The 14,620-nt window shown below is 25.7% G+C and overlaps 1 protein-coding gene across 1 annotated transcript; it reads right to left on the bottom strand.

Annotated features, from left to right (window-relative positions):
- Positions 1–2,047, bottom strand: Phum_PHUM537880 (pyruvate dehydrogenase, putative; the record flags this gene model as incomplete). The annotated part of the gene is made up of 4 exons (XM_002431579.1): positions 1–330; positions 407–1,251; positions 1,594–1,735; positions 1,862–2,047. 4 exons carry the CDS (start codon positions 2,045–2,047, stop codon positions 1–3), a joined length of 1,503 nt encoding a protein of 500 aa, XP_002431624.1.
- Between the last annotated feature and the right edge of the window lie 12,573 nt (positions 2,048–14,620).

Genomic DNA, 14,620 nt, shown 5'->3' with positions numbered 1-14,620 from the left:
TCATTTATCGTCGGGCATGTATTTTTTCAAATAATCAGAATCGAAATAAATAACGGTGATTGTTATGTCATCTCGAAAATTTCTAACTATGTCTTGAGGTAAAGATAAAAATTGTGCTATCCTCGTCTCATCGAGTCCATATTCTGTGACCCCGAGAGCATTTCTCAAAAGATGAGTGCACGCGTTCGTATCGGTCGGTTTTACTGCCAAACATTCTTTTCTAACTAATAACGCTTCGTTAATTTCTCCTAGCGTCATATTTTCTTTTGGAAGACGAAAGGGAGTCAATGCCGTTTTCCCTCGCATGTGTTCACCCACCATTCGAACAACCTGTAAAAATCAGAAATATAGCATCCCTTTGATTTACAATAGAAAATTTACTTTGGGTTTTTTTGGTAATAACTACCTGTTGAGGTGAAATGAAATCCCACAATCCATCTGTGGCTAATATTAAAAATTTATCTTTTATTGTCAAATGATGATGATAAATATCCGGTTTGGCCGTTAAATAAGGTGGAGTGTGATAATCTCCAGGCACTGCATGAGTTCCAAAATAAGGGCCAGCCATTTTCTCGAGTAAGTCTTTATTCCATTTATATCTAAAATCTCCAAAGGCTCTTAATGGAGCCAAATGACCGAGTAATCTTTCTCCCTTTATAACACTATTTTCTTCTGATTTCGGATGCTCACTCAATATTCTTTTTACTTCTGAAATATTGTCAGCGTTGTGAGGAATACTTATAGTTTTAGGACTCCACTGTCCATTATCAGCCAACCTTCCGATTACAGCTTGACAATCTCCAACGTTGGCAATGTATAAGTTAGGACCGGTGATGTAAGCGACACAGCTAACAGCTCCAGACATGGCGACAGAAAATGTTTTCTTACTTATTCCAGTTATTGTTTCAGCTTCCAATGCTTCCTTTGAAATGTCATCATCCAACCTTAAAAATGATTTTTCTAATGCAGTTTCAATAGACATATTTTCTCTAGTATTACTTAATAAATCTTTAATTAATATTTGAAAGCTGTTGGCATATAAATTTTTTAATACATCCACAAAATCAAATCGTTCATTGTAACATTCCAATATTTTATTCGAATAACTGTCAGTGTTAATAATGGCTTCAGACAGTGACTGTAACTGTTGATGAGAAAGAAAATGTGCTGTTATGTAATGGAATAATCTTTTAGCAATAACTTGCGCACAAGCTTCTCCACCGTGACCATCGAAGACTCCAAATAAATAACCTGATGAAAAAAATAATAAAATTATCATTATAAAAACTACCGAATATCTTTATGAAAAAAAAAAAAAAAAAAAAAATAGAAGGGAAATATTTAAAACTTACCAAAATGACATAAATTACTGTATAGATAAAGAAAAAATTGAAAAAACAATGAAATGAAAAAATTCTCTTTTTTTGGCATTGAAATTGTCATTTAATCATATCGACAGACAGTGAAATTTGTAGATCTCATCATGTTAGATATATGAATTCTTGTTAAAAGAAAAATTTTACCCTTGTGTGTGTGTGTGTGTGTGGTTGAAAAAAAAAAAAAGAAAAAAAAGAAACCTTTTATGATTTTTACCATTATTGTAAAGGCATCGAGCTTCTGTCCTTGTATCTTCCATGGGTTCATTCGAAGGTAGTTGATTTGAATCATAGGATTTAATAGGAAAACCCGAGGTAAATTCTTTGGTGAATTCATTTGCTTGAAGTATATGATTTACCTGACAAAATGAAAAGTGTTAATAGGTAGATATTTAAATTATACTCATTTGATTAGAACCTCAACTGGTTAAAGAAAATGGTTTAAATTCTTTATTGAAAAAAGGAAAAATAATATTAAAAAATACCTCAAGAGGCGTTAACCGGGGCGATGCATGAAGATTTTCACAATTACGAAATCCTTGATAAAAAATTGATTTGTTTACCAAACATACTTTTTTATGTATCAATCCCCGGCCAAAAGACTCGGCATTTTTAAAAAAAATTTTCGTTATAAAGTTAACTGAGGGCAATGAATGCGAAGTGATAAACATATCAACCGTGTAAAAAAAAAAAAAACTATATTTTAATTTACCACCGTCAAATAACTAAATATAATTACGTAAGAAATTAAATACCGAAGCGGAAGACATTTCTTTTTTTTTTTTTTTTGACGACCGAATTTTACGATAAGTGGCGCATTGGTCAAAACAACACAAACATTTATTTGTTTGTATATAGTCGGAGACACCCGAACCCGAACTCCTGATAAAATTTTTCCTATTTTTAAAAATAGATATTATTATTATTATTCCTAATCACGCGAGACGTTAATTATAATTAAATTTTTTATTAATATTATTATTATTTTTTTATTTTTAAACACGTTTTCCGACGCGTTATTTATCAATTCTTTCTTAAAAAAAAAATTATAAAATTTGATTATTATTATTATTATTATTTTTTATTCATTGTTTCATAATCATTTTATAATTGTTTCAAAAAAAAAACTTTTTTAGAGGGAAAATCTTAGAGAAAATAAAATCGCGAAAAAAACCTTTTTTAGTAGTCTGACGAAATTTTCGAACGGGGGTGAAACAAAAATTTATGTTTAAGTAATTTGATTGTTATTTAATTATGTATAAAAATAATATTTATGTAGTTTAGTTTAAAAAAAAGAGTAATGTTAATAATACGGTAATGGCGAATAATATTAACGATGCCCACAACTCTTTTTTTACCTTACTCCATTTCAACTTGAGTCGAGTTCAATCAGTGCGCTCGTGTCTTTCATGGTGAATGTTAGGTTCCGGATTTGAAATTAATTTTATTATTTTGTCGTTGTAGTTGTTGCGGTTGTTGTTATTGTTGTTTGTTAATTGTTGTTTGTTTTCGTTTATGTCACGTGATTGATTTTCGTGCTCGAAATTATTATTATTATTTATTTAATTTAATTTTTTTTACATGTAAAAGTGATGAAATAATTATCTCGCGTTATCTCGCGTTATCTCGGGCACAAACGTTTCGAGTTTCAAAAACGTTTCAAACGTTTCAAAAAGTCGAGTTAACGTATATACCGAATTCAAATTTTTTATTTTTATTTATTTATTTTTTTAAAACTTTCGCGTTTTATCGGTTAAGTGTATATCGATCGAAGTAAATAAGTAAATTTTTTGTTTTTTTTTTTTTTTTTTTAATTATTGTCGATAAAAAAAATTTATCAAAATTTTTCCTCACGACTTGCTACGTATACCGTCCGTCGTGGAGCCTGCACGCGGGCCCATGGCCCTTGAGGCCACATCGCACAAAAGGTAAGAATTATCATTATTATTACTATTATTAGTATTAATCGATATTTATTGGAAAAATTACCAATCAATCATTTAATTAATATCGATCAATTGTATATATATATATACGCCTTTTCTTTTCGTTTAAGTAATAATTATTTGTTTGTCATTATTAACGGTTTTAAACATCAAAATTAATTTATTTATTTATTTGAGTGAAAAATGTCGTGTAAAAAGAAAAAAAGGGGATTTTTTTTTTTTTGCAATCGCCGTATAAAAATAATAATAATAATTTTTAAAAATTCGGTTGAATATTTGAAAATTAAAAATCAGTTACGTTGGTAAAAAGTTTTCGTTTAGAATTTTTTCTTCTTCTTCTTCTATGTCGAAAGGGGATGGTTTCGCTTAGGGGAAAATACCCCAACCACAGCAACATCTATTTATGTTTTGCCTTTGGTAATAATTTAATGGGGCATATTATCATCCCCAAGGGGGGGGGAAGGTCAATTCTATTGTGATTTAGCAATGCTGGCATATTTTTTTATTTTGTAAATTTCAATACAAGACTCTCTTTCATTTTAGTTTTTTTTTTTTTTAAATTGAAGTCAAAAGTTTAATCTATACCCATATAGCACATGAACCGTTTTTTTTTTTTTTTTTTTTTTTTTTTTACAAAAAAAAAAGTTGTTTGGGAATGTTAAAATATAATGGTGGGGGGGGGAAAGTGTGTGTAGTCTTAAACGTTTAGTTTGAACTCACACCTAGTTTGGTATTTTTGATGGTTCCTCAAAGGCATGCTTTGGAAATAAAGAATTGAATGGCCCATAAAATTTGTGACTAATCTGAAAGCCACCTACCCACTCCCACGAGGGAAAACGTGATTCATGTTCTATTACAAACAAGATGACCCACCTGTATGCCTCAGGATTCAGAACTATACCTGAAATGTATCTGACAAAAAAAATTACCTTTTCCGTTTAATTTTAAGGATAATTTCCCTTGAGCACTTTTGTCTTTTTCATTTTTTTTCTTTTTTGTTAATACTCACTGAAGGGAGAGGGGAAGGAGGGGAAATTGATAAATCATTATCTTATTTAAAAAAGAGGGAAAAATTAATAATAATGTTAAGGCTTGCTCGCGTTATTTTCCCATATAACACATACATAAATGTGTGTTAACAAACACATAATTAAATTTTATGTGAATAAATTTTTCAATAAGTTTTTATTATTTTCTCATTAATGTTTTCCATTTTACTTAGAAAACACTTTTGAAATGTTTTTAAAGAAAAATTTTATTTTTTGCATGAATGAAAAGAATGATGAGATTTAATTTATAATAAGTAAACGATACCAAAAAGTTTAAATTTTTGAATTTATTCATTTATTAAAACTTATTATACTGTTGTCAGACAAACTTATCTTTTATTTATCTTAACAAACAAGGTTGATAGCAAACAAAATATTTTTTACAATTTTTATAATTATACTTTAAGGTTCAAATTCAAATCTTTCAACAGCAAAAAAAATAAAATTTTTTTTTTTTACTTAATATGGTAAATTAAAAATCTAACAACTAAAAAAAATTTGAAATTTATGTTTTGTCACATTTTTAACTTAAAAAAAATATAAAAAATAAAATAAAAAAACATTTGAACCAGTTTATGAAATTAACATATCAACATCCTTGTGATGATGATGATGATGATGATGATGATGATGATGATGATGATCAAAGTAGTTAAAATTTATTAATATTATTCAGTTAAAATGATAAAAAATTTATTTTTATGTTTTTTTTTTTCTAATGCAAATGCCTTTTTTAAATATTTTTCCACTTTATATTTATTACTCTCTTTCTTTCTTTCTTTCTCTCTCTCTCTCTCTCTCAATTTCAATACCTTGAATTTTATCACTTCTTATTGCTTAACGTTTTTTTTTAATGTTTATACATCTTCAAAGTTTTCATTTCGTAACAATCAACAACAAAAAAATTAATTAGTAAAATAATAATAATAATAATAATAAGTTAATCTTTTTTCAAGGTGGTTTAAGTTTATAAAAATAATAATAATTACGGTAATAATTTTTACATGATATCATTACATTTAACACACATATATACATCTCATAGGATTCTGTCGTCGTTCGGAAGGGGAAAAAAAATCGTGGTACTAATAAAAAATTTTAAGTTGGCAACGCGTAAAAAAAGTTTTTCATTTTTTAAATTGGCGCCAAAAAAAAAAAAAATGTAAACAAAGAATGACCGACCACGTAACGATTAATATACGTAGAATAAAAAAAAATAAAAAAATTTCAACTTATTTATTATTAATAATTTTAAATAATCAATTAATCATTTTGCAAATGGCGGTTTAAACAAAAGTCAACAACGTGATAATAATAATAATAATAATGAAAATAAAAAAGGTATAAATATCATACAAAAATTTTGTTGTTGTTGTTGTTTTTGTTTTTGTTTGATTTAAATCTTTTGATGTTCGATTGTATATAAAATTAGATTTATATATATATTAAAAATCCAACGATATTTCTTTGGGCCATTATAACACGTTACATCGTCCATGATTTTATTTAGAATTTTTTTTTTTTTTTTTTTAATTTAATTGTATGGTGCATTTAACGATTTTTATCTTGTTGAAAGATGCTAATGGGGGTTATATAGAATTTGTTTTAATCCTCGAGGTTTTTTTTTTTTTTTTTTTTTTTTTTTTAATGGTTAGGCGTTTAATTTATTAATTTTTTTAAAATTTATTTTATTTATTTATTTATTAACGTTTTATTTATTAAATGTCGTTTACAAAACAAATTCGAAAATTTATTTGATTTCGAATAAGAAAATAAATAAAATTTTTTTTAAAATTTCAATCAGCTTTTCGATCCGATTCAAAAATCAATTAATTAATTTATTTATTTATTTATTTTTAAAATTTTTTATTATTAATTGATTTATTAATTATTATTATTATTATTATTATTAATTCAAAAATTGATGGGAGTTTATTAAAACCGGTAATCATAATTAATATTAAATAATAATAATAATAATAATAATTTTTTTTTGAAATTAAAAACGTCCTGTTGGGTTTTTGTTAACTGAACCAAAAATGTTTCCCGGTGGGGTAATAATAATAATAATAATAATAATAACGGGGGGGAGGTTTTAAAATTTTTTTTTTATTTAACGTCTTGTTAATTTGTTTTAAAAAAAAAAAAAAAAAAAAAAAAAAAAAACATCTTTTAAATATTCATTTTATTTAAATTAAAAATTTTTTGTTTATTGTTTAAAAAATTACTAACAAAAAATTGTTTAAACATTATGTTTCGCTAAAACACAAAAAAAAAAAAGAAAATTATAAACAATAAACGTAACAACGACAAACTATTAAGATTTTTATTACAAACGGCAGTTGAAAATAATAATAATAATAATTATAAACAAGAAATTTGTTAAAACCGTCGAAACATTTAAATTGTTTATAAAAAAAAAAAGGAAACTAACTAACTAACTAACCGTAAAATTTTAATAATAATAATATTTATTTGTAAATTTTGTAATTTTTTTTTTTTTTTTTTTTTTTTTTTTTTTTTTAATCACTCGAATAATTTTTAATGCATAAAAAAAAGAGAGAGAGAGAGAGAGAGAAACGTCATAAGAGCGTTAATAAAATTGATGATGATAATAATAATAATAAAAATTACAAATTTAGTAAACGATTTGCATAAATACGTTGTAAATATATATATATATTTTTTTTCGTACTTAAAACCATAATTTATTAATAAAAAAAAAAAAATAAGTAATAATGAAAAAATAAAATGGTTTTAGTAACATTTTAAAAAAAATGTTTAAACGAACGTATTTTTCCACACGTTTGGTTTCCCCCCCCCCTCTACCCCCCCTTACCCCCTTACCCTTTCAATAAAATAATTTAATATGTTAATAATAATAATAATAATAATATGTTATTTTTATTCGAGACTATGTGGGTACGTAAATAATATTTTTTTTTATTTTTTTTGGTAAACTGTGGGAAATTATTATTATTATTTTTTTTTTTGTTTAAAACTAAAAAATTTTTTTACGAAAAAAAAAAAACGTATGGTTTTAGGGTAAATGACCTTTTTTTTTTTTTTTTTTTTGGTCGGTTACCGATCCTGAAGGAACGTCGGTTACGATGATGATGATGATGATGATGATGATGATGGAGGAAAAAAAAAAAAAAAAATTTTAAACAAAACAAAAATTCTTGCATGCAAAAAAAAAATGTTTTTTTTTTTTTTATTTAATTTTATTTCTTTGTAAAACCGCGGTTTTTATTTAATAATAATAATAATAATAATTTATTTGAAAAACATCACCATCATTATTATTATTATTATTATTATTATTATTATTCCACCTTAAAATACCTGAATTTATTTACTTATTTATTTATTTATTTATTTATTTTTGTTTTGTATGGAATAACTTTAAAAACATAAATTGTAACAGTTTTTTTTTTTATTTTTTTTTAATGCTCAAACGTGTTTTTTTTTTTTTTTTTTTTTTATGATAATTTATCAAAGCATGTTTTAAAAATGATTTTTTATTTTTGACTTTATTTGTTGATATGTCTTTAAAAAAAAAAATATTTTTTAACATAAACATGTGTGTGTGTGTGTGTGTGTGTATGTGTGTATGTGTACAAAGAGCAAATTTGTGTGCACGATGATGTCGAGACCTTTGAACCTAAAATAGACATCATATATTGCCAAAAGCATTTTTTTTTTTAAAGTTTTAGGTCAAGGGAAGGTTTTGTGTTTGTTGTTGTTTTTGTTGTACTTAGATTATTCATTATGTTATTTTGCATTATTATTATTATTATTATGTAGGCGTTTGTAATGTTTCTCTATGGCTAAATAAGTAACCATCATTTAAAAAAAACTAATATTAACATTTATTACACACCAACATAAAAAAAAACATTACAATGAAGGTTTTTTTTTTTTATTCATTATTTTAATTACTTTATTTATTTTTTTTTTTTTTTGTGGGTTAAATTCGTCTGTTTGATATCGTTACGAACCCTTAAACGCGATATTTTTTATGTACGCGCGTTTCATTTCGTTAATTTAAATTTTATTTAAATTTTCATTGGTTTAACTCATTCCCACGATGATTGTTTAACCATGACGACGACGACGACGACGATTCTCATACTTTCTTTTCCCAAATAATAATCATCATCTGGCTCGTATATAAAACATACGCGGACCTTTAGGGCACCTTGACGCAATCACGAGGGGTTAAACCACGGTCTAACCTCTCCCACCTCCACGGGCGATGTCATTTATTGTTATTAACCGGGAATAATAAATAATGACTACGTCACGGCAAGGCGGTCTACTTTTGTTCTCTCTCTCTCTCTCTCTCTCTCTGTTTTTTTAAAAAATAATATTTCTTTTGTTCGTAGTCACACGTTAGTGGGTGTCATCTCAAGTAACCAAAGTCCGTAAAATGTTTTTTCTTACGTGTAGTATAAACATTACAAAAAAAAAAAATTAAAGTCGTATGAATCGAATTTCCAAAATTAATAATAATAATAATTTTTATAGGTCAATCAAAACTCCATAAAGTATTAGAGAGAGAAAGAGAGAGAGATAAATTACAAGTTGCAAATCGGGTAATTAAAATCCTAAAAAAAAAAAAAAAAAAAAAAAAAGATTCCAGTCTTTTTTCTCTCTCTCTCTCTCTCTCTCTCTTCGATATAATTTGAACCTTAGGTTTACCTTGTACGTACCGGTCTTGCGTTATTGTATTTGAAACTTCCGTACCCGCCTGTTACAAATCGGTAGGCACGGTCAAGATTTACATCTTTGATGAAAATGACGTTCTTTATGACTTGAAGATATCCCTCGGGCTATAAATTATATATGAGATAGAGAGAGAGAGAGAGAGAGAGAGAGAGAAATATAACGAAAAACATAAAATAAATAAATAAATTTTTTTTTTTTTTTTGTAATTTTTTCAAATTTCATCGAGGTGAACAACTTTTAATAACTCAAATAATAATTTTTATTTTTTTCGCACCGAAAAAATAAAACATTTGCTGGGAGAAATTGTAAACGTTTTGTAAATCATTTGATATCGTTCGATATTATTATCATCATCATCATCATTTTATTTTATTTTTTTTCAAAATGTCTGAATTTAATTGACATTTAATTACATTGTAAATAATTCGTATGGTGAAAGCATTTTTTAACCCATAAAATTTAAATTATCTCGCGTACGAGGGGATCCATCATGTTTGCACCGCGTTAAATTTTTTTTATTTTTTTTTATTAAATTAATCGATCAAGATAATTACAATAAATAATGGCAAAATAATAATAAAAAATTTTATTTTAAACGCAAACAAACGGGTTTTATTTTTTAATAAAAAAAAAAAAAAGAAGCAAATTAAATTATGAAAATAATAATAATAATTTGAACGAAGAAAATATTTAACATGTTAATTAAACGTATACAAACAATTTATTATTATTATTATTATTATTATTATTAAGTGTAGTTTGTTTAATAATTGATTTATGTTCACAAATTCTTTTTTTAAAAACGGTAGCCAATTTATTTATTTATTTATTTATTTATTTATTTTTTTCATTTACATAAAAATATTATTTATTAAAAAAAAAAAATTTAATTTGTTTGGGGGGGGGGGGAAATACAAAAAAATATAATAAATCGTTAAAAATTGTTTTCTATTGATCACGTGATTTCCGTTTAATCGTGACGTGTAAAAAAAAAAAAAACGCAATTTCTGAACGTACTTTTTTTTTTTTTTTTTTTTTTTTTAGGAAACGGAAGGTTCGTGACGTCATCTTTTGTTTTTGTAATTAAAAAACGAATTGACGCTTTCACTCTTGGAAATTGAATTTTTTTCAATTTATTTCTTTTTCCTTTCTTTTATCGTAATAAAAAATATTTGTAGGTTTCTCTTTTTCGTTCGATTCTTTTTGAAATGACGTCATCATCATCATCATCATCATCATCATTCGAACATTAGTAGTAATAATGGGATATTTAATTTACGTATTTTACTATTATTACTTTGTCATTATAACGTGTACGATAATTACGATACCCAATAATTTTTTTTTTTTTTTTTTTAACGTAATCGCATAGTATAATTTGATAAATTGTAAACATTTATACTTATAATCAATGAGATTTAAACAAAAGGGAGAGAGAGAGAGAGAGAGAGAGTGAGAAAGAATTATTAAATTCGTGTAGATGTTTTCTATGGGTTACGTATTCACGTAAACGTTTTTTAAAATTTAAAATAATAATAATAATGATATTCTGGTTTTTTTTTTTTTTTTTGGTAAAAAAAAATATTCTTGAGTAATTGTGTGTATATATATATATATATATATATATATATAGAGAGAGAGAGAGAGAGAGAGAGAGAAAATGTTGGCAATTGTATAAGGATGAATTTCATTCGAGAAAAAATTCCCTTAAGGCAAACAGCAAATTTTCTATTGCGAAGGATTAGAAACATTCGAGTTCTAAGCTCAGCTTATTTTATTTTATATTTAAAAAACCTTTAAGCGAAATTCTTCCTAAAAACTCAAATGTCCTCCTCATTCTTCCCCCCCCCCCCCCCGAAATCTTTCTTTTCTTTTCTTTTTTCATCCTTTCCTCCCTTGCGAAAAAAAAATAAAACAAAAAAATGAAATAAAGTAAGCGAAGGCTATTAAATCTATATAACTTAATTTATAATAATAATAATTATTATTATTATTATAGGAAAAACTCAAATTCGACTTGTTATTGATTACGCTGCCATTATTATTATTATTATTTAATTTTTAACTGCATCAGTCACAAACATTTCGTATTTTTTTCAAATTTTTTTTTTCCACTACCACCCCCACCACCATCTTCACCGATAGACAAATAGTATGATAGTTATCATTATTATTTTCAAAATGGTTCCCGAACGAAATTTTTTTTTTTTTTTTTGGTTGGTTGGTAGGGGAGTAAGAGCATAAAGTCTCGATATAATTGAAATATTTATTTCGTTGTGATTTTTATTATTATTATTATTATTATTATTATTATTATTATTATTAAACTTACCTAACTTCCTCTTTTTTTTTTTTTTTTGCATAATTTTAGTTACGTAACCCTTTAGGGATTTTTTTTTTTTTTTACCCTCCCTACCAGAAACCTTTCTCCAGGCTTTTTTCCTTTCAAAGTCTGAGATTACAAATTTGGAATGTAATAAAATTTTAATTATACTTGCCTCTCCAACGTTTCTTTCTTTTTTTTTTTACCTTTTTCTCTCTCTCTCTTTTTTTTTAGGTTTAGTTTTTTTAGTTTTTTTTTTTTTTTTTTTTTTTCATTTATTTATTTCGCTTATTTTAATTTGTTATAAACCTCGTGCGGGGCAATTACAAATTTATATTATTATTATTATTATTTTCATCTATCACGAATTATTTTGTAATAATAATAATAACCGACATATAATTTTTTTTTTATTTAAATGAATTAATTAATTACTCTTCTTTACCCCTTTATTTTGCTATCGTTCACTCGTGAACGCACGCAAAAGTTAATAAACTTATTTGCTATAAATTGTTACAGTTTATCGTTTTTAATACGTTAATTAGAACTTGCAAGAAGATTATCATTGAGACTGGAACTGGAACTCATAAGTCTATTTATTAAACAACAACCTGTGGCATAATGTTATGGTTGCGAGAGAAAGATGGGGGGAAGGGAGGAAAGGGAAGGGAATGGGGGGGTGGGAAAGGTGGTAAAGGGTAAAAAAAAGAAGAAATTTAATTTTAAAAATTTAACTTCTCCGTACCCTCTCTTGAGAAATCATTCTTTTTCATTTTTTTTTCTTTTCTTTTCTCTTCTAGAAAATTAATTACGTTTTGTATTACACAATATATATATATATGTATATATACAATATATTACACAATGTATAACACTTATAAGAGTGGAGTGTGTAAGTGCGCGAGTACGTACGCGTAAGTTTTGTAATAGTATTATATATACATAATATCTCATCGGGGATATAATGAACATATCGTGAATTTTTATTATTATTATTATTTTTTTTTTTAAACATTTATTATTGATAGTATTAATAATCCATTATATAATTATGTAAGGTTTTTATTATCATTATTATTATTAAACCTTTTTCGTTAAAAAAAAAATTATTATTATTATTATACAATCGGCATTTAATAAATTTTTTATTCGCGTATTACAAAATATTTATTTGTTATTTTTAATTATTACGTAATTTTTTTAAATTTCGCGACAAATTTCCCTACTAAATGTGATTGTTTTTACGCGGTTTCGACATTTATCTCGCAAAAAATATATTTCCCTGTCTCTCTCTCTCTCTCTCTCTCTCTCTCTCTCTCTCTCTCTTTCCCATATCTTTCCCATATATCATCGATCGTTTTTTTTTCTAGAATTTTCGGAAGGTTTTTTTTTTTTTTTTTTTTAAACAAAACCCCTTCAGTGTTTTTAATTGAATGACTGAATATTTCCGAGTCTGATGTGTCCTTGAGGGTTTCATCCCTTTCTCTCTCTCTCTCTCTCTCTCTCTCTCTCACTCACTCTTATTCCCTAACTAAGTAAACCCTTCTCTTTCACTCCGACCTCCGGTATAGCCACCCAAAATGTCTGATTTATTAAAAACTACTCTCTACTCTCGTGGAGTAGCCTGAAGGGTTATTATATACCCAAATATAATCTCAACGAAAAATGATTTGTTTTACAATGGTGGTATTACGTAGTTAATAACCATTCTTTTTTAAAATAAAACTTTTTCACTAATTTAAATTTCTGGAAAATGACTTTTCATTTGTAATTTAAATGAAAAAACGGTTCAAAACAAATGTTTTTTTTTTCTCTCTCTCTCTTTCTCTCTCTCATTTTTTTTTTTTTTTTTTTTTTTTATTTTTACGTTGCCCTCTTCCTCTCCAGGAGTTTAAATTAAACTCTTTTCCTAACCAGACCTCATCTTTCTCTCTCTCTCTCTCTCTTCGTTCCGTTACTCTTAACTTTTTATTTTAACCAATTGAAAATTTCTAGTCTATGAAAACCTATGTCAGTAACAGATTATTATAAAACTTTAGGAAAAAAAAAAACCTTTTTTTTTCCTTTTTCATTCTAATATATTTTCAATTACTACAACCACACATCGTACCGCCATTTTTTTTTTTTTTTTAATACATTTCAATTACTGTTAACGACGTTAATTAAATGAATTTTTTTTTTTTTTACAAAATGTAAAAAATAATTTATATATATTTTTTTTGTAATGAATTCAACCCCAATGGATATAATTAAAAGGAAAAAATAGAAAGAAAAATTTGTGTTTGTTTGGTTTTTCCCCCATATTTTTTGCTCTATGCACAATTTTTTTGGTTTTGTTTTTTCATGGTAAATTATTTCCATTGCGGGAAAAAAACAAAAAGGGGTTTGATTTTTGTTTTAACGTTTTTTTTTTTTTTTTTTTTTTTTTTTTTTTTTTATTACCGCACTCACCGCGTTGCGGACATTGAATGAAAAAAAAAAAAAAAAATTTTTTAATTTCGATTATTGTAAACGATCTCTGACACTTTTGTCGACTCCTGCCACGTTCCACGTTTTTCAAACTAATAAAATCCACATCGTCATTCACTTCCTGTTTTTATTATTATTATTATCGCGTTCGCCGTGTAAAATTTAAAATAAATTAACGAACTCGATTAAAAATTTTCCACACATTTGTAATTAAAATAAATAATAATAATAATAATAATGCGATTAATTTATAATAATAATAATATATTTTAACGCGCGTGTTAGTTAAATCATACGTACACGCGCACACGTGCACACACACAAGAAATTAATATTAAACAAACGTGCAAAAAAAAAAAAAAAAAAAAACCGTTAATAATTTACTTATGACACGTTTATATATATATATATATATTTAAAATTACGCGTAAATATATATTTATAAAGATGAAAGGAACAATAATGATGATGATGATGATGATGATGATAGCGATGATTATAATAATAATAAGAGAAAGAAAGAAAGGAAGACGAGGAAGGGAGAGGGAGTGGGAGGGGGTTGAAAAATGGGAACGAAAATTTAAATTAAAATTTATTTTAAAACAAAAAGTTTTTTAAACACCTTTAAATTGAATTATTTTCGTATAATATAAATATATATATATATAGAATGAAACAATATTTAAAACGACTTTGTATTCTTTTTTTTTTTTTTCTTGTTAAAAA

The sequence above is a fragment of the Pediculus humanus genome, genomic scaffold (assembly GCF_000006295.1).
Source record: "Pediculus humanus corporis 1103172108290 genomic scaffold, whole genome shotgun sequence".
NCBI lineage: Eukaryota > Metazoa > Arthropoda > Insecta > Psocodea > Pediculidae > Pediculus > Pediculus humanus.
Note: the sequence above shows the minus strand (reverse complement) of the source record. Positions and strands in the feature narration are given on the sequence as shown.